The sequence below is a fragment of the Rhinolophus sinicus genome, chromosome 8 (genome assembly GCF_057876585.1).
Source record: "Rhinolophus sinicus isolate RSI-liver-muscle chromosome 8, RSI-T2T, whole genome shotgun sequence".
Lineage (NCBI taxonomy): Eukaryota > Metazoa > Chordata > Mammalia > Chiroptera > Rhinolophidae > Rhinolophus > Rhinolophus sinicus.
In genome coordinates this window covers 12,604,195-12,628,925 of record NC_142508.1, presented here as the reverse complement: position 1 = coordinate 12,628,925, position 24,731 = coordinate 12,604,195, and the positions used below count along the sequence as shown (strand labels likewise).

The 24,731-nt window shown below is 50.8% G+C and overlaps 1 protein-coding gene across 2 annotated transcripts; it reads right to left on the bottom strand.

Annotated features, from left to right (window-relative positions):
* Positions 1-1,318: 1,318 nt before the first annotated feature.
* Positions 1,319-24,677, bottom strand: WDR91 (WD repeat domain 91). 2 transcript variants are annotated; one of them, XM_074315339.2, is made up of 15 exons: positions 24,501-24,677; positions 22,979-23,158; positions 22,192-22,398; positions 20,505-20,588; positions 19,380-19,510; positions 18,114-18,279; positions 13,093-13,248; positions 11,186-11,379; positions 10,307-10,457; positions 9,000-9,094; positions 8,663-8,831; positions 6,396-6,504; positions 5,733-5,845; positions 4,286-4,483; positions 1,319-1,842 (listed from the first exon to the last, which is right to left on the bottom strand). In XM_074315339.2, exons 1-15 carry the CDS (start codon positions 24,621-24,623, stop codon positions 1,678-1,680), a joined length of 2,241 nt encoding a protein of 746 aa, XP_074171440.2. In that variant the 5' UTR covers positions 24,624-24,677; the 3' UTR covers positions 1,319-1,677. The 2 variants fall into 2 exon arrangements, with proteins under 2 accessions (XP_074171440.2, XP_074171441.2); XM_074315340.2 differs by lacking the exon at positions 24,501-24,677 and adding an exon at positions 24,213-24,416.
* Between the last annotated feature and the right edge of the window lie 54 nt (positions 24,678-24,731).

Sequence of the window (24,731 nt, the reverse complement as noted above, 5' to 3'; positions counted from 1 at the left end):
AGAAACGTTAAACAATGAATTCTCTCACTGAAGTGAAACACATGACCACTTTTTTCTTTTTAAAGGAAGTCTGTTTTAATAAGTTACTCCCTTTGTTTTTCTAATGAGAATGACAGCCTGGTAGTTCACTTTATTGTTTTTTTTTAAGGAGGGCACAGCTCACAGTGACCCATGTGGGGATCGAACCGGCAAGCTTGGTATTATTAGCACCACGCTCTAACCAACTGAGCTAACATGCCACCCCCCAGGTGACCATTTTTTAAATGCCCTAGAGAATCATTGGGGGAGATAAATAAGGTTGCTGTTTTAATGCAGAAAATGGAAAAAAATTATATATGGAAAAGTCTTGGTTCTCTTCATTTGAACAGAGAATTACCAGGATACAAATGGGTAAAAATATGTAACTGCTTATGACTAAGTCTCTGGTGTTTGCTCGTAATTGAACCACAGAAATACCTCCCTTCTTTACCCCCCGCCCCGCCCCAACTTCCAGCAGAATAGAATGTATAGTACCAATTTCTTCATGATTTTCCAAAGGTAGTTTACCTGGAAGTACCCCACTCCAGAGCTGCACCCCAGAACTGGGCTGGAGCCCAAAGAGACTCTATACTGACTACTCCGAGAAGCCTGATAATAGGCCGCCCCTGACTGAAATCCCACCACGAGGCTGAACGGCAGAGACTGTGCCTCCCTGCCCCAGATGGAAACGCAAGTGGGAAAAGGGGAGCCGTTCTCCTGTTCCTGCTCACCTCGCGAGAGCATCTGCCTCTTCAAGGTCCCACCCCAGTCAGAAAGCAGAGGGCAGTCCATGGGCAGGACACCGTGGGGATGGCCTGAACCCCAAGTTCCAGCCCCAGCACTTGGCCGACGTGCTCCAGGCCTCTGGCCACTGACCAGCAGAGGGCGCTGGTGGCCACCTCTGTTCAACCTCAAGGATGGAAAATTGAAAGAATGGGAGGAGATCCAATGACACAGGTACTGAGAAACCACAGCCATAGAGGCACTGCCAGGATAAGGAGCCTCAGACCCCGCCCTCGTCCTGAGAAGCGCCACTGACTCTCAGGGAAGAGATGGAACACTACAGCCTTCTGACAGGAGCCTGAAGACACAGGAACAGCACAAACCTTAGTTAGCCAGTGGAATGGAAGGAGAGAGGACGTCCTCCTTCTACGCAAAGCAACAAGCAAACCTCCGACGTGCTCAGCCCTGTGGCTGGCTAGGGGAGAGCTGGGGTGGGGGACCCGGGCCGTCCGTCACAGGGCAAAGGGTGACGGGAGATGCTCTGCTGCACACACACATTCCAGAAAGAGACACCAGGGAACCACAAGGCCATTCTTTTAAACAAAAAACTGATCCAATATACACAAAATACTGTCAGTCTCTGCTGGGCCAACAGAGTAGCCACCACAATGCTTCTGCTTCCTGAGCTTTCCTCCTGCTGTCTGGAGCGAGCTTCTGGCACAGCCCAGCAGGCTGGTCCCCACGTGGCTCCCGTTCCTGTCACTGCAGCTGGACTGAGCCCCAAGTCCCCAAACAGCCTTCCCCTGAAGACTCCCTGTACTGGCAGGGAGCCAGAAGTGGAGCGTCCTGCCTTCATGTCCCGTCTTCATGTCCCGTCTCTCCCCCCTCCCCCCCAGGGTAATATTGCTTCCGGTATGTCCCTTGGGGCGGGTCCCATCAGACTTTATGGGCCAGGAGGGTGGTCAGCTTGATCTTGCCGTCCATGGAGGCAGTGAGGCAGGTCCCACAGTCCATGGCTGTGCTCCAGTCCACAGTGACCACAGGGGCTCGGTGGCCGCCCAGGCTCAAGCAGCTCTCCAGGACCTTCTCATCCCTGCCCAGCTGCAAGAGGACAGGAGAGAGGAGGCGGCGTGAGCAGGTACTGTTCACAAACATAGCTGCTTTATCCACCAAACCATCTGGAGCCTTGGAGCTGCCACCCCAACCCGAGGCTGTGCCCAGGTACACATGCCCACCTTTCCAGAAAGTCTCAGTTTAATTTCTCGTACCAGGAAATGCCTTCATTATCCCGACTACAATTACTCCTTCCCCTTAAGTGGAAGGAAAACAAGTCCCTGAAAGGCTCCAGACAGAGAATTTTCTCAGCCACCTTTAACTTGCTGTGGCCCAGTGCCCCCTCACTGCCCACCGCTCTCTTCCAGCGACATCACCGCTCCTGGGCATTAGATCACATAACTGCTTCTTTGTTCTAGGTCTGCTCCCCCAGGGGATGCCAGCTGCAGGAGGGCAGGATCTTGGTCAACTTCTGCAATGTGGCCACCCAGCAGCACCCAGAACACGCTGGCACCAGCAGGCCCTCGATCACTGTACAAGCGTGTCTGTCCTCTGTCCCACCAGCACCTGCCAGCCAGGGCTCACACAGGTGTGCGGAGTCAGGAGGTAATGAGGAAAGGGAAACCAGGAGCGGACTGAATAATGATCCACCCAGACACAGATAACCTCGTGAGCAAGAGGCCCCCATGGGTCTTCGTGGGGAAAACATCATTAAAAATCATAAACTGTTGGGGCGGCCAGATGGCTCAGTTGGTTAGAGCGCGAGCTCTCAACAACAAGGTTGCCGGTTCAATTCCCACATGGGATGGTGGACTGCGCCCCCTGCAACTAGAAAAATGGCAACTGGACCTGGAGCTGAGCTGTGCCCTCCACAACTAGATTGAAGGACAACTCCCTGGAGAAACACAGTGTTCCCCAATATTGCCCAATAAAAAAAAAAAATCATAAATTGTTTACAGATTGTAAAAATGGGATCTGAAGTTCACTATATTCCATTAAGTAATTAGACCCCATTACTGGCATTTAAAAAATTATACAGAGGAAAATCTTTCAACCCATTAATCGGTTACAGAGCATATCTGACTGCAAATAATATAAACTGATCATGACAAATGACAAAGGCTGCATGATTAAATATAAAATATATATACATACACACAACACATAAAATCACACAGAGAGCAAAGTATATAGCCTGTCTGAACCTCAATTTTTAAATAATAAAATAAAATTAGACTTGTAAACAGAAAGCTCTTTGCAGTATTTCCCAGTGGCAATTAGAAGAAATTATGGAGCTCATTTTTAAGGGCAGGGCAAAAGCCACCCAAAGTACCACAATGTGTGGAAAAGAGCAGCCTACTGAAAGTAACCCTGGATTTCCCAGGGCCACCATCCGGGGTCAACAGCCTAGAAGGTTCCTACCTTCCCACGCCCAAACCCCCTTTTCCGCTCACCCCACCAAGGCCTGCCTTTTCCTCATCCCCCCAACTCCTCCTGCAGAGGCCTCAGATCCATAGACCGCCCCCCAGGGGTCTTCCTGAGGACCCCTTTCTCTGCCCAGAACCCTAACCCTGCACTGCCTCACTGCTGGTGCTCGTGTATCTTCCTGACTGTGAGCACCAGGAAAGCAGGATCGCACTTTCTGGGTGTTGTGTGAACTGCATACAACTGCTGTCCAAATCACGTGCTGTCTGCTGACAGACAAGCCACCACCGAGAGCGCAGAGAGCCCCCAGGCAGAGAATATCCCCCCCACCCCCATACTCTTTATACCTAAAGACTGAGCACCACCATCGGGCAAAGAGTGAACACTGAGGCTAAGAACTAAATTCACGTGGTACCAGAAATACACGCTCAGCTTAAAAAACAAATCCTCATCCCTTGTCTAGCTGATGATACTATTATAGTAAAATCGAAGACGTTTATAATTTCATACAATTAAACAGAAAAGGTACATGAGCCAGAGAAGCTCTGACATGAGAATTAAAACACACAGATAAACGGAGGGACATAACTAAGTGGACAGCTTACCTCGTGGTTTGACAAATCCCACCCCCAGATTTCTGTCTGTCATGGGTTGGAACGTCCTTGACCCACCGAACTGCCAATAATAAATCTATACCAGATTAGAGCAATTAAGACCACGTAAGCATTTACCTTTTGGGGGCATGTTCCCCCAAACCTACACACTTTCTAATCCTTTTCCCTATTTCTATAATACGTATGATTGCCAAGGAACAGAGACAGAAAATGGGCAGAGTCTTATCACATGACAGCGAATGGACAAGGAGAGGAGGACGGAGCGGCACGCTCTTCCCCCGCTCCTGCCTGCTCTCCCTGAGCTGAGAATCAGCCCCTGGCCTGGGCTGCAGCCAGGGGCTCCGGGCTTCTCCATGGCCCTGCAGTCTGGGACAGGGACCAAGGCCTGTGCCCAGCCGGGCCCAGCCCTCCAGTGAAGAAGCTCCCTGCCCACCACGACACCCTCCAGGTACCTTGTAGATGACACCCCCGGTGGCAGAACATGTCAGCATGTAATTTCCCTCCGAGTCAAAAGCAAAGAGCCGGCCCCGGGGAACCTGAACTTGCTTGTAGCCACTGTAACCAGAGAGTACGAAGGGCCCCGTGGCGTCCGCAGGGAGGCCATACTCAGACACCTTCAGGCCACTCTTGTGGATGTTCCACTGGATGAACTGCAACCACAAAGCACAACCAGAGTGTTCTCTCAACGGGGCTGGCCTGAGAGCAGGAGCGGGACGGCCTTCGGAGCAGGGTGATGGGTCCACAGGCCACCAGGAAAGGTAATGGGATGACCCCCAGTCCCGTCTCTTCCCAACACCACTTAAGCATTTTTTTTAGGGAAGAAATTCTGGAAAAAGAGTCAGCAACCTCACATCAAAGTCTGAACGTTCTCTCTGGCCTGACCCCAGGAGAGGAAAAGGGCGGGCAACTGACTTTGCGTGGATTCCCGTCTCTGAGGCGGGCGAATGCTTCAAGCTACTGTTGTTGTTGTTGTTGTTATTAGGGTTAGAACCCAACTAGATTTTCTGACTTAGGAACAAAGTAGAATGGACAAATTCCAAATATACTTCCAGTTTCTCAGCACTGCAATCAACTGAGCATGAGCGATGTAGTTACGTACTTAGCTTCACGTACTGTAGTGTATATAGTCCTTTCGCCGAGCCCAGGGATGGCGACCTGGCTGTCACTACCTCATCACTGAGAATCCCACCCAAATAAATAGAAAGTCAGGCCTCAATTTACAAGTCCCTTCCCATAGTTTTCAAATGAAGAATCTATTTTATAATTATTGTTTTCAAATGGACAATACAGGTAAATAGTGTAAAACCCAAAAGGTACAGGAGGGTATACATGAAAAGCAAGTCTTTCTCCCAACTCTGCCTACCCCACCCCCAGCTCCCTTTCCAAAGATCCTTCCAGAAAACCTACAAGGGGCACTTATTTTTACTTTTCTCCCCGCCACTTTCCTTTTCACACTTCTTGACTCTGCTCAGGCCTGTACATACTGCCTCTGGGAAGCTGTCCCCAGCCCCCCAGCAAACTCCACATGTCCATGCTGTGACCACCCAGTGACCAAGCTCACCAAGGCCCCGAATGCAGACCCCACTGCTCCATGCACAGTGGGATGAGTCATTTCTGCCACAACAAGGGGGAAGAATTCGGGTATTCCCGTTTCGTAAGAATAGCCAGCTCCCACTGAACTCATCGAAACCTCACAAAGATCCTGAGCTTGGTTACTCTTATTATCCCTATTTTACAGATGACAAAACTGAGGCATGAAGAGGCCCAAGGTCACAGAGCTAGCACACGGCACGGCCAGGATGGAAAGCCAGCGCATCAGGCTTTTCTGCTGCTCTCTCGACTCTCAGATGCCTAGGCCAGAGGAGGGAAGTTCCTGACCTAAGTCCTGCCCCCACCTACCTTCCCGTCCTCGCCGATGCTGTACACCGCATTCTCGTCGTAGCTGAACTCCACAGAGCAGACCTCCCCGCAGTGGGCCTTCCAGCTCATCGCGCACTCATGCTGCTGCATGTCTAAGGCAAGGAGACGCTGCTGAGATTCCCACCCGGGCCCTGGGAGTCCACACGTCTAGGAGGACACACAGTCCTTCCTAGGCGGCCTCTGTAACTTCCCGCCGGGGGCAGCTGCTGAAGATAAGTCCCTAGCAACATCCCAGGCCCTCTGACACCAGATGTCTTGGGACAGGCCTGGCAGGGGGACCTTGAAACGGCATGCCGGATGATTCTGACACATGTGTTCTAACGTTCTTACGGCCGCACCGGGAGGACAGGACGGCATTCCCCACACATGTCCCCTTGGAGTCACTCAGACGACGAGGACTCAGAGGGAACAGCTCAAGACGGAAAGACTGCTGAGCTCCACCCTCCCTCTCACACCCATCGGCACTGATCATGTATGTGCAAGGTGATCCGAGGGATTTGGAAACAGCAGACTCTGACCAAAGTTAAGTTCTGTTAGAGTCCTGAATTAGAATTTTGCCTCTAGTCCAGCTGGCAAAAATCCAGCTGTCTTCCCTGGGACATTTAAGGAGGGACCCAGGACTGCCATGACCCACTTGCTTACCAAACAGCCGGATGACACCGTCAGCCGCCCCTGTGACCAGCAGGTTCCCGTTGTGATTGAAGGCTGTGCAATTGATAGCAATGGGTTCTGGATCCAGGGAGAACTGGAGCTAGACAAAAAAAAAAAAAAAATACACACATTTAAAAATGTAATGTTTAAATAATAAACCAAAATTCAACACAAATTCGTCTGAACGGGGGAAGGAGACTGAGATTAGGGAGGGGCACACAAGAGCATAAAAAGGACTGGTAATTGTTCTATGTTCAAACTGTGAGAGCAGAAAATGAATAAATAAAAACTGCGATGGTACATAGGTGCTCATTTTACGGCTTTTCTTCTCATTACACCATACACCTACGATTTCAATATTCTTTTGTATGTATTCAATATTTAATTAAACATTTTTAAATAAACATAAAATTACAAATCACAGTCAGAAGGACCTTATTAAACTGCACTGCATAAAGCCTTAAAAAACTGTGTCTAAGTGATGCTGGAGACAGATGTTTGCCAGACAGAGTGCGATCAGAACCTTCTAGAGAGGAGTCAGCCTGCAGGAAGGGCCTGGGGCTGCAGGATGAGGAGGGAGGAAGTACCAGGAGTCTGGGGAGGGGCAGAACACGGGGAGCCTCTCAGGAATATGGACAGGACACCTGGAAGAGCAGGAAGGCATGTAGGTGCTACAGTGTCTGCCTGTCCCCCGGGTGGTGGTGGGAAGAATGGGTGGGTGGGAAGATGGCGCCATAGGAGGTCCTGCCCTCCTATGTGCCCAGCTCAGGGGCACTAAAAAGCAGGGCTCAGTGTGCCCCTGGAAATGCAGAGAAGTGGTCAGACTGGAAACCCATTTTGGAAGTGAAACTGACAATGTTTGCTCATGGACCGACTGTGTATGGTGAGGACGAAGGGTGGGCCCAGAAAGGTACCCAGTTCCTCAGGGAGACACATTTGCCAAGATGAGAACTAGAGAGGGGGACAGATGTGGCAGCGCGTGGTGGTCAAGAATTCAGGTGTGGCCCCGATAGGTGTGAGATATCCATGCGACTTCCAAATGGGAATAAACACCATTTACAATAAACACCACTGATACAGGCAGATGCAAACTGAACATCTGGAACACAGCCCACCTGTAAGACAGGGACCCTGCAAGTGTCCAGGGACATCAGGAAACCATCTGTCCAACATGCAGGCCACACCGCTTTCGAGCACCAAAACTGACTTTGATAAGAAACATCACTGCCCTTTAAACAGGTGAGTTTAAACATCATTTAAACTCCCTCGGGCTTAGGGCCATAGCTGCAAGCATCTATTTCTGTTCTGGGTGGGAACAGGTCCTCAGTTCCTGATTCCCCAGGGAATCATCAGCTTTCACATGGCTGTCACTTCTTAAGAATATGGATGTGTCCTCACTACCTCTAGCTGCTGCTCTACTTTTTATGCAATTCTAAGTAAACAGGGAAGCAGAAGGAGACTCCAGTTGCCACCTAAAAAGTAAACCGCTTGGACGCACAAAACGAAGTGAAAGAAGCCAATCTGAAAAGGCTGGATGATTTCAACTTGATGACATTTTGGAAAAAGCACCACTATGGGGGCAGCACAAAGAGCCGCAGTTGCCAGGGGCTGAGGTTCGGCGCATGAGCAGAGGGAGCACGGAGGATTTTCAGGGCAGTGAAATTACCCTGTATGATTCCCTCATGGTGGGTACATGTCACTACACACCTGTCCAAACCCACAGAATGTACAACACTAAGACTGGACCCTAATGGAAACTATGGACTCTGGGTGACAATGACGTGTCAGTGTAGGTTCATCCATGGTAACAAATGGGCCCCTCTGGCGGGGGCTGCTGATGGTGGGGGAGGCTGCGCCTGTGTGGCAGGAGGGCTGTAGGGGGACATGGGGAATCTCTGTACCTTCCTCTCAATTTTGCTGTGAACCTAAAACTGCTCCAAAAAAAAAAAAAAAGTCTTAAAAAAATTAAGTTTAAAAAACTTTAAAAATAAGCCATGAGGGCCCTCTATCTAGTAGGCTCTGTGTGACTGCTGAACTTATGGTACAATTCTGAATGAGTTAAGTTGCTAGCAATCTGCCCAGCTGAAGTATTACTTACTACTTTTTGATACTTAAACTTTGAAGTTTCCTCACAAATATAAATCTGCGGACAGCACCGCAGAGAGAGGGAAGAGGCTCAGAAACAGAGGGGAGCGTAGGCTGTGTGCCCTCCCGGGAGTGTGACCAGCCCCAGGGACACCCATGGGGCAGGGCCAGACCTGTTGCTTCATGGTTTTCGTGTCCCACAGCAGCAGCTTCCCAGGAACCTGGTTACTGCCCTTGCTGCAGATGTCCGGGGCCGAGAAGTCCACCTGGGAAGGGAGGCTTGGGGCTGCAGCCGAACAGACGAAAGAGGCCCCATTGGGGCTGCACGCAAGAGACAGGATCCTGCAACACACGTGGGTCACGGGTGGGTCAGCACTCCGCCCGCCCGCCCGCCCGCAGAGGAAGGAAGAGGCTGGCTCTGAGGCTGGGTCGTGCTGCTGGAGATGGGCCAAAGGCTCAGCCAGGCCCAGGCCCCACAGAGCACATTGAGGGGCGTGGCCTCCAGCTCACCTGGGCATGTCATCGTTGATGTTGATTTCACAGAGATTCTTCTTGGCTTCCGTGTCATAAAGGCGCACTGTCCCCACACCACTGCCCAGTAAGAGCTGGGATGAGAAGGGGCGGGAGATGCGAAGAACAAACAGCGCAGGGTCAGGCTGGTCGGGCGCACTCCTGTGATGCACAGGTCTGGGCAAGCTGCAGGGGGGAGGCCCCCTCCACTTATCCAGGTAGTTATGACATCCTCTGTTCCTGCCTCCTTTTCTGTCAGGTTTAAATCCCAGCTGTTTCAAACTTTCCTTCTTGCTCCCCATCTACTCACACCACCTCCTGGGTTCCGGCCCCAGCTGGTCACGGGGCCTGAGGACGGCCCTACTTGTGTGTCCTGGGCACAGCTCTAGCTCCAGGCCTGTACAAGCCTCCAGAAGCTATCCTTGCCTTCAGGAGCCTGTGACTTATTTTGTGAAAAGCTTGAAAGATAATAAGTGCTGCCAGGAGAAAGCGCCGATGCACGTCTGAGGGTATCCCCCAGGAATACCACCTATATTACAACCTCAGCATGCAGTTTGCAAATTAACACCGGTACAGGGGACACCCTGAGACCCTAATACCATAAGGATAAGGCCTACAGTTGTCAAAAGTAGTCACAAACAAGCCTTGCCCCTGAGGCTACCTGCTAGGATCTCTCAAAATGGAATATAATGAAAGAAAAAACTACAAATCAACTTGACCTCCTTCACTACAAAGCCTCTCTCAAATATTAAAGTCCAGAAGGAAAAAGAACACTGTACTATTCCTGGAGGCAAGCAGACCTGTGGGAATCACAAAATAAGGCCCCATCCCCCACCAGTCTCAGCTGCTTCCCCTGGGCCTGACCCAGGGAGTGGCGTTAGCAGTAGGAAGGGGCAGCTGGGCATGTGCGTGGTGGGTTGTTAGAAATGAGGACATTTGACAAGCAGATGGGGGAGAACAGGAAGCAGGCCAGTCTCTCCACAACCAGAAGGAACAGCAAGCCAGACCGCCACACACAGGAAGAAGCCCTCCGCCATCTGACTGGAGGGTGTTCTCCAGGTCACACCGCAGTCCCATCTCAACGCTTGTTAGTCCAGTAAGCTCCCTGCGGCCCCCAAACAGGAGCCTATAGGGACAGTCCTAGGGACAGTCCTGGATGTGTGGTCCCCGAATGCCCAATGAGAGAGAGAGAGGAAGGGAGTCTGGCTTGGCTGCCTCCGCTCAGCCTGGGGTGTCAGAGCTGGTAGGGAGCCCTGAGGAACTCGTCACAGACTGCAGACCAAGCAGCGAGGCGAGACATTACTCACCAGCCTGTCCCGCTTTGTGGCCCATTCTAAAGAGAGCAGCGGAGACTTGGAAATGGAGGACGCTTTGGTCTGCATGATGGGGTTAAAGGACCACACTTTGATGACCCCGTCCACGTCTAAGCTGGCGACCCTCCTCCCCGAACAGTCCACTCTAAGGTGAAGGAAAGAGGGAAGCTGTTAGCATCCTTGCCTTCGTCTGGCATCCTCTTCAGCTAATTCAGATGATGGCTTTTCTGACTTTCCGACTGTTTTAAAAAATAATCCCTACATGCCTACACTCCAGTGATGGGTGTGGACTATTTCTAGAAATATTCATTCCTTCATTTGTCCCAGGACGACTTACGAAGCACCTATCACGTACCGAGCCCTGCGGTGAACACCGGGCACAGAACAACGGGCAAGAGGCACCTCGGATGCACGCAGCCTGGAGACCGGGAGCCTGCTGGCTCCACAGCCTCCAGGGCGGCAAAGCAAGGCCCCCAGCTATGCTCTGAACATTACACCCCGTGAGGGTTTCTTCTTCTCATGAGTAAGTCAAAACTTGTAAATCATAAATATTTACCTAAAAGTACCAACATAAAGCAAATTGAAATTGAATGAGCTTTGCAGTTCAAATAAAAGGTAACTGAGTGTTCCTACCCCTCAGACAGGGGCTAACGGGGCCAGTGGTAGCTCCAAGCAGGACTCCCCAGCCCTTCGCAGCTGTCCAGCCCTCCTCTGGTTCTTGAGGGATGACCATGGCCTTTGGGGACCAACCCACTTTCCACACACCCTGCCTGCTACCCCCTCACACACACGGCCTGAACACCCAGGCGTCCCAGGGAGCCCAGCCACCCATCCAGTCAGCGCTCTCCGTGCTGGGCCCCTGGCCGCACCCACCTGCAGTGCATGATGGACGAGTGGTGTTCCCCATACTCCTCCTGCCCCAGCACAATGAATGGCTGCTCGGGGTGGACCCCTCCACCCTCGGGGCCCGCTGTGGTGGCTCGCGTCAGTGTCTCTAGTGCCTCCGCGTGGAGCTCGGGGCAGGGCTCTGCCTCCGGGCCACTAGCATCAGGCTTCTTCTCTGCACCCTGGGCCAAGCAAAGCGGTATACATCAGCTGTGACAGGTGTGCAGTGGGCCCAGCCATTCGTCATATCCGGGGACACACCGCATGACACCCTGGACACCAGTCTGAAGCGCACTGAGGGCGGTTCTAGAAGGAAGAGCTCTGAGCGGCGAGAGCAGCCCCCAGTTCCCCCAGGAGAGGCGGCACCTGCTGCGCTGATGGCCCCTTCCTGGAGACCTTGCTCTTGCCATGAGCCCTGCTGAGGGGGCAGTGGGCCGTGGGTGCCCCGGCCTGGCAGCTGACGGGACTCAGGACACGCGGCCCTGACAAGCCAGGCTTATCATAACGAGAATCCGTCAGTGTGTGAATATGACCGATTCATTTAATCCTCGCCAAACCCATCTGGGATCCTATTATTAACCCCACTTTATAGCTGTGGAAACTAAAACTGAAAGCTGAAGTTAAATAATTTGCCCAAGGCCAAGAGCTGGTAAGGATAGGGCTTGGCTGTGAAGCCAAGTCATTCGGGGGTAAGCCTGGCCCCTCACCAGTACACTGCACGCCAACCAGCATCTCGGGAAGGGGGGACCAAGAGACTGAGGCAACTGGCCGGGCATGAAGATAGAGGCCCAAGGACAGCAGCAGAGCCAGAGCAAGGCCGGGTGCCGGAGGGCAGCCCACCACCCTGCCGCCCCAGGGCTCTGCGGCTGCCCTGGCCTCTGCCTCCTGGTGCACTGAGTGCTGGCCACCCGATAGCCACCTGCTCACCCAGGTACAACCCAAGCCGGGGGCAGCAGCAGATGCTCTCTACCACCCCTGAGGCTCCCCTAAGCACTCCTAGGTATCACAGGAAGGGCAGTTCTACAGGAAAATAAGTAAGTACATAACAGAGGACGGCAGCCGTCCAGGCTCAGAGAGGTGCCTTCTGGGAGTGGCTGAGAGCAGGTGTGTCTTCAGTCCTGTACGACTGGAGCCTTAGGGGTCCATGACTACCAGACGGGAACCAGCACAGGGCTGGGAGTCAGCAGCAATGCCTTTAACACAGGCAAGTAGCTCCAGTTAGGAGAGACGGTCAACAAGGTGACAGGCAGGGACTCAGGCAGTACATGCCGTGGGCTTTGGCCTTCAGTCGGAGTATTTGACGGAAGTGGGGCAGCTTACCGGGAAGAGCAGACCCTGAGCCACATTCAGCAGTGAGGGGAGTCCCAGGGCTCAACGTGGCAAGAGCCTGGGTCACAGCATGACAGTGTGTGGGCATGTGGCCCTCGGGGCAGCAGTGCCAGGAGATGGGTCTCAGGGGGTGCAGGAGAAAGGGATCCGGCGATCAAGCAAGCCTGGGGGATTCTGGGTTAAACCAAGGGCCACAGCTCTCTGTCCTGCCAACCAGAGAGATGCTGACAAAGTCAAGGGTGAAACACAAGCAGGCTGGACCTCCAGTCCGTCCTCAACTCCCCCCGTCAAGAGAGGCCAGGCGGCCAGCACTTCTCAGCCTGCTGTAAGCAGAGTTATCCTAAGGGAAGGACGCAGTATGCAAGATGAATCACAGAACTCAGCTTGTGGGAACATTTGCAGTTGGCACTTTATGGCCTCTATTTAGAAAAGTGCTATATCAGGAAGAGGGCCCAAAGAGCCAAGCAAAACATGAACAAAGCCACCACAGTGCACGGGCCCTGCACCCCGCATTGTCTCTAGCAGCCCCCCACGCAGCCACGTGGGACGCTGAGGACAGGCCGTACCTGCAACGTCAGAGACAGAAGCTCCTTCCTCTCCTTGCCGTGATCCTGCAGGCGCCGGTGCCGGTGCTGGGACCAGCTGGGCTCGCCCGTGGCCAGCCCGCTGAACAGGCTCTTTCCGTCCTTGGGCCCGCACGCCAGGTCCTTTGCCTTAGCCGTCTGGAGGATGAGACACCGGGCTGTGAAAAGTCTCTTCTGTCTGTGCCCGTGCCACGACACCTGGGCCAGGCGGGGAGCAGCCGCCAGGGAGCAGCCTGTGTACCCAACAGCTGCTGGGTAAGCCTGCTCCCTGGCCATGCTGAGCACGTAGTTAAAATGTCACTGTCTCGCCTGGTGGGCAAAGTCAAGGGTGAAACATAAGCAGGCTGGACCTCCAGTCCGTCCTCAACTCCCCCCGTCAAGAGAGGCCAGGCGGCCAGCACTTCTCAGCCTGCGGTAAATATCACCTGGAGGTAGGTATGCGTGCATCTCCTCGACCTAATCTGAACAATTAACTTTAATCAAGGAGGAGATCAGTGCTTATTAAGCAATGAGTATGAGGCAGTCAGGCCCTACTCTAGGTGTTCTATACATTTACAAGTCACAATAACATGTTTGGGCAATGCAAAAAAATATGTACGCAACATCCAATCACCTCTCTGGAGGGAAAAAGGAACAGAATACCCTCTCTAGTTTTGGGACAAATGTATGACTAAGCTGGCTAATGTTAACAAATATCGAGGTACTTGGAAATGATTCCTGGGTAACCAGAAAGGCTTAACAGAAAGTGTCGGAAAGCCAAGGACCTTTGAGCAAGATGAATTGCACAGAAAAGAAACTGGCATCTTCTGGTTCCTTTTCATAACAAGAGTGATAAAGTCAACCAATGTATAGCAAATAAATTCAGTAATCCCCACCGCACCCCCACGGAGAGAAGATTCTTAATCTAGAGCCTTTTTAAAAGGAGCTGCCACCTCATCACCATTCAAGATTATCTGGCTGGGATCTCTTTTTCTGATCTTCTCCCCACAAATAGTGATGGTCAAAAAAGCCCCCGCACTTTCACACTCAGCAAAGGACTATGGATGCAAACAGCCACTCAGATTTGAGACCAACCTCCTCCCAAGCCATTTATATGCAAGACCTAAATCGAGAAGAAACTTCCCCCAAGTCTCCTTGGCCACTCTCTAGTTTCTCTCCTGTTATTTGTTATGTTAACACTAAACAATTTAAGATGATTAACACGGATTCCTTCGGACCCTGGAGCCCTGTGAATAGTTAGGAAAAGAAATTCTAAAGGACTGGTGCCTAACTCTGGCTGACCTACAGGGTATTTGTGATTTTTGTTTTTCTGACTGAAGCAACCTCCAGGGATACCTACTTATGCTCATAACAGATGTTTCTTCTAAAGCAAGTACTTGATTCACAGAATGCTGGCTTACTTTAGGAGAAGTAGGGCTTATCTTAGTCAAGATAAAAGAAACAATCTAAGAAGAAAACCAACAAAAACAATAACAATAACAGCACCAATACATATTACTCATTGAAGGTTTACCGTATCCAAGCACCACTCTGAAAACTTGACAAACATTCCCTTAAAGATGAGAACATTATTTTAACATGAGGCACTGGGGCTTAGAGAGTTGGTTACTTGCTCTGTACAGGTATAACTTGAAAGACCTGAAATTCGCATCCAGATCTGACAGCAAGCCCCACGCTCTGAGAAACTTGAAGAAAGCAATACATGAAGGGCGTATATGGAAGAATGTGACACTGAGCAGGAAAGGTAAGAAATGTCATAATCCTGAAGCTGAATCACATAACCAAGACAAGGCCCCTCTCTTGGTGCTTTGACCATCTTGAAAACATAACCAGTAACTGAAAAGTTTTATTTTAAGAGCAAACTATAAAAATCTTCACTACTGGATTCATATATAACATTGCAATGGTCCATATTACATCCAGTCATATTTTATCATAATCTACCTGTCTCCTCCAAGTGAGAAGAGATATTTTAAGCGATATTTTATCAATGACCTCCTCCCTTCTCACTCTGGAGAAGAATATAAATTAATTTTCAGTGGCCTTGATAGAGCTTGCCAGGTAGTCATCCAAATGGGGCAGGAATTTGGTGTTCCAGCAATTTGGTGTCCCCTGAAGCAAAATAAAGCCACCCAGAAGACAGGCCCTCATAACACAGAAATTACAGAATGAAGGACAAGCAAGTAGACTCCCTTTTCCCCATCCTGCTAACACCCATGGAAACAGCCCCAAGGGCAGCTGTTCTTACTACTGATGTCTCAGTAGCTAGGAGGTAATTTGATAATAGAAGAGTTACAAATACAGAAATTTGTGGATGCTTCAATTTACATCGCAGCCAATGAGAGGGTATCACTACAATAAGGTTAATTCCCACTTGCAGTCCTGGAGCTTACTGAGTGGGTGTGGAAGGCGTGGAATTACGGCTGGAGGGAAGGAGGGAGTAAAGTGCAGGCTGGGTGAGCCTGGTGCTGAGGTGCCCTCAGGGGCTACTGGAACAGAGATCCCAGAGGAGCCTGGGAATTGTGGTTTTTCAGCTACTTCCAGGTATGTCTTTTTTTCTTTTGCCTCCAGATTCAGATTGAAAGCATGGAAAGAATACCACCATCTATTTTGCCATCTACAATGCTATGAACATTTCAGTAATAATGACAATGGTTACAGTAACCAATCACAAGGGGGCAAAACGCTGATGTGATGGAAATTTGTGGGGAGTGCTTAGTGTGGAAGAGATAGGAAGGGTTGTCCTAAAACAAGCCTTATTCTCTATAGCTCCAGAAGGCAAGGCCAGTATCAGTGAATACAACTTATAGAGAGGTTTCCACCAACAGCTTTCTAAAAGATAAATGTTCCCACATTGACAAGCAGTGAGCTCCCCATCACAGGAGGCAATCAATCATAGGACATCTCCTCTACTCAATAGGAGGGTGGGCCTGGTGACCTTTAAATTTCCTTCCAACTCTAAAATTCTGTGATTTTTTTTTGAACCTCAAATATACTGGTTATTTTTAGAATTGAAACATCAATGATAAGTCTACTTAATAAGTTGATAAAAATAAAAACAAGTGACTCAACCACTGGGTTTTTCAGGTTGTAGATATTTGTGGTCTCCATTTAGGAAACAGAAAGAGGGCTACCTTTGCTCTGTTAACATGCCACAGGGTGACCCAAACTTTGTTTGTCTGCATTGCAGAGGCAAAGTAAAGAATGTTTGCTGTAAATCACACACTCTTACCCTCATCTCTTGAACATGAACTTCACACAAAATTCCCTAGCCCACTTCGACCTCACCATATAACACGTCGTGCTGGAACACACAAAGAGCAAGGCCACAAGCTTCATCCCAAAGAACCCGTCTCTGTGTTTTCATTTTAAATTAATACAACTGAATTGCATAATTTCATGCAGATTCCAAGGGACCTAACATTCCCCTACATCATCCATTACGCTTATAAAATATTGCGCGGTAAAAGGAAACAGTACAACGTACTCGGCCACATTCCACAGAACTGGAATTCCAATGTTAAGGTTTGAAGTTCACAGAAACAGTCGTCAGAGCAACTACGATTGATTTTTGACTCATGGGTGCTGAGGGTATAGTCCTTTTGCACGGCTGGCATCGTGGGGCTCAGAACTGACTCGGGGACCCACGCAGGCCAGGACCTTCACAAACAGCTCCTGCTACTGAAATGTACTGGGCCTGATACTCTGCCGGGCATATACCAAGGGCTCTTCCATCAGCTCAGTCAATTCTCCCCAAGGGAGTAAACACTGTTATCCATGATCCTCCCCACAGCCTGGAGAGAGTGGAAGCCTGAGCAAGAACGACACCGTACGCCAGGAGCCCGAGCTGACAGCACAGCTGCCTGAGTCTGAAGCCCCTGCTCTTTCCCACCCGGGGTCCTGATCAGCGCCTACGTTCCAACTACGATACTGAACCCCAATGCTAAGAGCCCCTATGTCCCGCTGGCAGTCGGGGGCAGACCCCTGCCTTCCTGATGCAGTCAGCAGCCCCAAACTGCTCCATCACATGCCACTTTGTCTCAAGCCCAGGGTGGCAGGATACGCAGAGACTATGCTGACTTACTTTACCTGTAACTAATACAAGTATATTAAGGGAGAGCAATACAGTGTAACGCTGGGTCTGGTGAACGTTCACTCTGGCAGGCATTTCTGACAGCCATGAGTCCTGACCGTCTCTGAGATGGCGGAACTCACTGGGACCCTCACCAGTTGTGAACATAAGCTGGTATCCAAGAAATTCTGCAAGCGTCTCTAACAGTGAAACTCCTTTGCAGAATCAGTAAATCCCAACTTGTAAAAGAAACAGACTGATTCAGAAGTAACTCTAATTTGCTCTTTATCTACACACTATTTTATATCACCCAAATTTCAAAATTCCAGAATGCCTGAGTCACCACATTACACTCAGAAGCCCTCCTGAGTACAGAGGAACTCTCTGAGAAACGGGGAGGGACCTTTCACAGCACACTTCCTCTCACTGCCATCTACCCCTTCACCTGCCGAGCGTCTCGGGCTCCTGAGAGCTGGCACAGGGGCACAGGCAGTGGCCAGAGTGGCAGCGAGCTGAGGGAGAAGAGAAGTCCCTCTGGGTTAGACCTGGGTCTGAGACCTGGCACTACCCGTGGCTGGCACACATGCATCTGCCTCCTGTGTCAGGCTGCCGGCCACACGCGCAGTTCCAGCAGAGGGGAGGATGGAGGCTGCGTAGAGAACACATTACGTGGACTTCCCCCCATTCCCCCAGTCCTTCCACTCTACTCTTACTTATATTCTCATCCTGCAGAGCCACCACTTGTCTGCAAGGTGAAAGGCAGGGAAGGAGGAAGACAAGGAACGAGACGTGAACTGCGGCTCTCTCCAGCAAACGAGAGCAGCCAGTCCTGAGGGCAGGGCAAACAAGTATCCACTTGACAAGCAGCTCTGGAAGGCCAGTCAGATGTCAGAGGCAAGAGTTAGAAAGGCAGGCGAACCTTGGCGCTTACCTGACTGCTGATGGACTCTTTCTTGGCTGAGCTCTGAGCCTGAGGGGGACCCTGGGCAGGTGACAACCTTGAGGGGCTCTTCTTACTCTGGGGCAGCAGTGAGGACAGGAAGCCCACGCGAGGTGACTGGGAGAGGGAAGTGTTCCTCTGGCTGCAAATCATGACTCTGCACAAGCAGACACAACACAAAGTCACAGGGCTGAAAGGAGGGGACCTGGGAGAAGCTGGAGCAGAGCTGCAAGGCTTCCGCCAGGTTCACACGCCCGGGCTTGAAGACGGCACTATTCTCATTTCTCCTCTGGCAGCCTGTCTGGCTCTCCTGTGAGGGCCTGGTCAAGCTCAGAGCTCTGCTGGCCAATAGCCACGGGCCACACGCGCAGCTGAGCATCTGAAATGTGGTGAGACCAAGTCACAGTGTGCTGCCATACACACTGGAATTCAAGACTCAGCATGAGAAGTGTCAAGTATCTCAAAAGACTTTGTTTATATTCATTACATGTGCGGAACGATGATCTGGATATACTGGGCTAAGTAAAATACATCGTTAAAATTAACTTCACCTGTTCCTTTTCACTTTTTTTTTAACATAGTCACTAAACATTTTTAATTACATTTTGGCTTGCATTTTATTCCCATCAGACAGCACTAGCTCAGAAAGCAGAGCAGTTTCACCTGGTGTGGGACGTGGCCGTGTGCAGGGCTGGAATCTATCTGGGTTTGCCTCTGACTCACCACTCACTCCCTCACTCACTGTGACCTCTCTGTGCCTCCATTTCTTCAACTGCTACTATTAGCATTATCAACTGGGTCTTCTGTGCAGCTGGCTGTTTTTCTAAGGTCACTCAAACACGTCTCCCACAATCTGCCTCCCTCTTCAAACCCTCACAGGGGAGCACCCATCCACCCAGCAGGTGACAAGCTTTTTGACCGTGAGGTGCTACTTGCAATGCACAAAAGTTGCCCACGCTTTAGGACAGTGGCTGTACTTATGAGTATGTACCCAGGCTGTGCACCCCTAGACGGGCCGGCCCCTGGCAGAGCTGTGGAGGTCGCCCTCCCTCTGGGCTGGCTCAGAGGCTGGGGCCTGGGGAGCAACACCTGGAGGACCTCAAAGGCCAGGGGACCTTACTCAGAAAGCGAGGAAGCAAGCACAGTGAGTGCCAGGAGACTGCGTCTCCAGGAGCAGGGCGGCCATGGTGAGAGCACAGGGCACAGAGCGGGGAGGGGGCACGTCCCTCCCAACTGTGAGGCGAGGCACACACTCACAGGTCCGAGTCCCCCAGACGGTCCATGTTGGAGACATAAGGAGGCAACTTGTGCTGGATGGAGGCCTGTTCCTCTTCTGGCTGTTGCTCCTCCTTCTTTAGTCGGTGGATTTCGGCTTGCAATGCAAAAAGCTACGCAGGAAGGGGCCGAGTTAATCAGTGATCTCTCCTCACTTTCCCTCACTGGGGAAGATCAGACATTTCACATCCAATACCCAACCTCACCGGCTCAAAAGACCACTGGCCCTCAGCCTCAGGGAGCCCGTCTCACTACAGAGCCGAAAAACAGGCAAGTGTCTGCTATGACTTGACCATAGTGAGGTGAGAAACTAAAAACCGTTAGCTATACAAACACCTTTTTTTTTTTCTTTTTATCATTTGACTCGCTTCCCTTTTATCATTGGAGTTGCTTCCTCCTGAATTCACTGAGAAAAACAACTCTGCCCTCTACCCAATCCTGCTTTGCTCTTGGGAATCTATAAAATCAGACTTTGGAACGCTCATGGAAAAATTTTTTGAAATGAAGTTCCGCATTTTGGACTATTACTAGCCTAAAGAAAATTATACACACACACCCAAAACTCAAGAATCTTAAACCCCCAAACCTAAACAGTTTATCACCTTCCTTTTTCTGAAAAATCTTCCTTTTTCTGAAGACATCTTAATTTCAAGGACACATAAAGATTCCCCAGGCAAAATGTAAAGGCAAATGTGGGTCCCCAGCCTCTACCTTTTTACCAAACTAGAGAAACAGAGCTGAGCAGAGTTACATTATATCTGCGTTGTAAGCAGTACAGATGTGGCTATGTGTGGAAAAGGACTGGGGGCACAAAACAGACATGAAAACAGGAGAGTTGCCAGGTGGCATGGATGCATACAGGCTTTTCCCTCTTAGAAGTTCATTACTGTTACTACGTTGTTTGTGTTATACACACGCCTTAAAATATGAACCTCACCTCTGGTTTTCACAGATTGCTATAGCCCCCAAGTCTCCAGCTTTCTGGTGACTCACTTTCACCCAAGACCGGTGCTTTCCTGCATTTAATCAGCCTTCCAGGGCCACTACCTAATTTCACACATGAAAAGCAGAAGTCCTTCCCAAGGCGCGGGCGTGTTCAGAACCCACCTTTTGGCGCAGAATTTCATTTTCTTCTTGAACCTGGTTGGTCCTCTGGCACTCGGCATCGAAGTTCAGGATCACGGGAACTGGTGCACAGAGTTAAAGGATAAGCCTGCCTGCGAAACGCTGCAGAGTCCTTCCCGAACTCTCGATATGGCAGCATTACCCCTGAACAGGAGACGCGGGGGTATGTGGAGTACAGACTCGGGGCCGTGGGCTCTTCACAGCTTTATGAAACAGTCTCTCCCTTGAGGCCAGGCCTGGCCTGACGTCATTCACACAAACTCACAAACACATGACAATCTGCCTGGCTAGCCCACAGAGAGGACATGAATCCAACCCAGAGTGCGTTCTCCCCAATACCAGCAGCAAAGAGCAGTACCCAGGGGGCTTCACAGCCAGTCTAGGCTTTAGTGACATTCAGCAAAGAGCGGCCTAGCAGCCTATACGGCCAGCTGCTCTACCAGCTGGACAGAAGGATCGGCCTCTCGGCTTTCCCTGCCCCGGGTTGAACCTCTCCCCGGCAAAGGTTCAGACGTCTGAGAAAGCTTTCTGCAGACTGTACGGACACATGTCACCCCGTGAACATCCCAGATGCAGGCCAGGCTGTCAGTCTTTCCCAGCCACCTCAGCTTCAGTCAGAAGGAACACAAAGCAGGCAGGGCCTCAGTACTGGGGAAGGGAACTGTGGCTTGGATGTGCATGACCTAGTTTGCAGGGCACTGTCTTGCACTGAAAAGACCGGCAGTGACATTTTCAATTCCCCTGGAGAGCTCATGTGGTTGTGCCATAACCAGCTCCAGGCTGAGCTCCCCACTGGTTTCACTTGAAAGCCCTCAGGATGAAGGGCAGCAGCAGGGCAAGAAAAAGGCAAAGCTGGCAAGAGCAGAATTCACATTCTGCCATAACCAAAAGGAAAGGGCACCTTTCCTACCTCCACCAGATGTTCCTCCCAGAGGCCAAAGTGCCCGCCCACGGGTGGGCCCCCACAACGCCCCATTTATCAGTGACTTGCCAGGCAGCCCCATTCAAACCAGACTCCCTTCTCTTCCCCTAGAATTCCAGCCTAGAGAGCATGAGCAATGGATGACGTCCCGGCCTTGGGATCTCAGGCTTTCCATGACATAACGGTAAATATGGCAGGCTGTCAACGATTTACATTCTCTCTTAAATAACCACACACATGTTCTTAAAGCTGCTCTGTTTTCTGGCAAGTTGAGGGACACTGAGGTCACTGCCAGAGAGAGCTACCCAAACACTAACAGAGGGAGGAAGTTCTAGCCCAACAAGTGTTTTCACCTGCAACCAAGTCCCAACAAAGGCAAGTGATATCCTGGTGGGGGGCACAGACAGGGGGCCCTCATGGATGGCTGGTTTCACCAAGAAGCAGCTGCCTACCAACCGCCGTATCTGCAGAGAGGCCCTCAGTCCTCTCTGAGCCCGGCACTAGCACCCACTGCTACGATGCATGTCAGCTATTACTTAAGCAGCAGAGCGTGAGAACTAAGATTTATGATTCCCTGGCCTACGGACAAAAACAACCACGCTCTGTCCAGCCCCCTCCACATGACACAGGACCATGATCCTGGGGCATTTTGTAGAAGAAATGATTGCAACAAGAGCAGCAGCCACTGATCACGCTGTCTGGATGCCTCAGACTGGGCCCACAGCCCCAGGCAGCTGAAAGGATATGCATGCACTGAAACAGGACGCTCAGGAAGTTGTGTAGAGACACAATGAAGGTGTCGGCCCACTGTCGAGAAAAGTAGGTAGCAAAGATGGGGTTGGTGTCTGGGGACGGCAGGAAGGGCAGGACAAACCAATCCTTCCACTCGGCTTGGTTCTGGAGCTCCGTGGCCTGCTTTGCAAAGAACTCCTGAGCCTTGTCATTTCTGTTTGTCTGCCAAGACACAGAGGAGGTGGTTGGGAGAGAGAAGAGACAGGAGGCCAGAGGTAAGATTCTTCACCACTGCACAACAGAGAGCCTTCGGCTATCGGCCTGCTACTAGGTAAGTGGCCAAATGCGATCTGCAAACTCCATAAAATAAAGGCAATCATCAGTCTTACCTCATGTTCCTTGTAATTTCAAAGAAGCTGGTTTAAACTGAAGTCCTGGGGATAGATGCAACCCTAAAAATTAATTCCTAGTTGATTCTCAAATAACCTAAGTGACTTATTCCCCCAGGTTAGCTATAATCTTTATTAGTCAAACTTTAACCCAACCACTTATATTCTTTAACACACCACTCAGGCTTACGTGCTTAAAACAAGAGGGGAAATAGGAATGAGGAAGGCAAGTCAGATGATCCACAGATGAGAAGGGGAAAAAAAAAGTAGGAAAACAGTCATAAATAATTTGTACTGTGACTGTTCCACCCTTTCTCAGAGTAACATAAAAAGTCCTCCCTGGGGGTGAAAAGGAAATCTATTTCTGGATTAAAGAACTCACTCTACTAAGGAATCGCTGAACCAGTAAGCACCTGGATTGTGTAGACGAGATAAAAGCGGAACAGGCTGGTTTTCAGCTTGTTGATGGTGGGTCTATACATGTCCTCCAAACGGCTAAAGAGCCGGCGCTCCAAGTAGCTCCAATAATCCCGCAGAGCAGCCAAGTCATACACCTGCATTAACTGCTGCAGCTGGTCCACAATTTTGTCCACCTGGTGAGAAAAAGAGGGGATGGAGAAGATGGTGAAGGACAAAAGGGAATTCTCCCCACTCCCCAGAGTTAACACAGTTTTTTCCTCTTGCTGTGGCTTCTGGGTGTTAAAGAAAATTTTTTTTTTAAATTTAGCAACCTATAAACCTTTCAAAACATATTAATGTAATAGCTTTGAAGTTATTTTCTCATGTCAGATACGTAGTGTGACCCTCTAGCAAGCTTAGAAATTTCAGGTGTAAAAATGCTGATTCAGGAAGCAGGAGATCTGGGGCCAGGTCTTAGATCTGCCTCTGACTTACTTAACCAGCTTGGCAATGTCACTTCAACTCTCTGCTCTCAGTTGCCAAAGATTTCAAAAAATATAAAAAGAGCGAGACAATCTCCATGATCCTCCACCAGCCCCACCATTCCAGGATTTCAGGGCTCATAGTGAGATGCACTGACGGGGGTCCTTGCAGCTTCTGAGAGTGTCAGCCAAAGAAATCACCTCCTTGTGAAGAGCAATCACACCAGACTGTTCCAACCAATCTGGAAAATGTTTTGGCTACTAATACCGATCCAACACCCCGGTCTTACAGATCCGGACACTGAGACCGGGAGAGCTGAAATGTTTGCCTTTCACCACTAAGTAGCTAAGGTCTCCCAGCTCCCCTCCAGCTCTCTTGCTGCTAGTGCACAGCCTCGCTCAATTCACCTGCCCACACCAATCGAAGTCAGCAAACATACACGCAAATCACACCCGTATAAATTGCAACAACTTCTCAACAGAAAATCATGTCTTAGCAGGGGAAGCATAATGCATTAAAATGTGCATCGAGGTCTTCCTCTGCTGCTGAAGCAAAATTGCCAATGAATCACTGACAAGGCCATTTGAAATAAACACGGCAGATACCTAAACCCAGCTAACATTTTGGGCTGCAGACTCCTTTGCTCCCAATGCCATCGGAAACTAACTACAGAATATTTGTGTTGCCAAAACTCCACCATCTACCCGGCCTTGGCTTCTCCTAAAACCTCACTTCCATCCTGGCCAACGACTGGACAGCTAGCACCTGCTAGAAGGCTGGGATGGAGGACGGAGCCCTGGACCAGGAGTGAGGACATCCTGGGCTCCAGCCTCGGCGATGCTCCTGACTCGCTGGGCAACTTCAGACAAGTCATGTCCCCTCTCAGGGCCTCAGTTCCTCATCTGTCAAGCGAGGGCCCGAGGCGCTGAGGTGGAAGGTCCCCCCAGCGCGGTGACAGCGCCGCTCCCGCCCCGGAGGGCAGTGCTGGAGAGGAGCCTGCTCCGGGCTCCCTCCGGGCCGCCTCTGCCCACGCCGCGCCCGCCGGCCTCTCACCCGGAATCCTTTCTCCTTGTCCGCCTTGATCTCGGCGTCCAGCTGCCGCAGTGTGTACGTGAAGCCGCGGAAAAGCAGGTACTCGCGGACCAGCTCGTCAGTGCGCTCCACGGCCTGCGCCATCGCTGCGCCAGCGCCGTGAGGGTCCGCGGCGGGCGAGGGAAGGGGCGGGGCCTGGGCCTTACGGGGCGGGGCCTGGGCCACACGGGGCGGGAACGGGCACGGGCCAAT

What these genes read in the sequence shown, in the direction of transcription:
- WDR91 (XM_074315339.2), bottom strand. Translation starts at nt 24,623, where the DNA reads ATGGCGCAGGCCGTGGAGCGCACTGACGAGCTGGTCCGCGAGTACCTG. An exon ending in CGGTGTCATCCGGCTGTTTG is followed by an intron (nt 5,846 to 6,395) that starts GTAAGCAAGTGG and finishes TCCTTGCCTTAG; the next exon opens with ACATGCAGCAGCATGAGTGC. An exon ending in CCGGGGGTGTCATCTACAAG is followed by an intron (nt 1,843 to 4,285) that starts GTACCTGGAGGG and finishes GTCCTCTTGCAG; the next exon opens with CTGGGCAGGGATGAGAAGGT.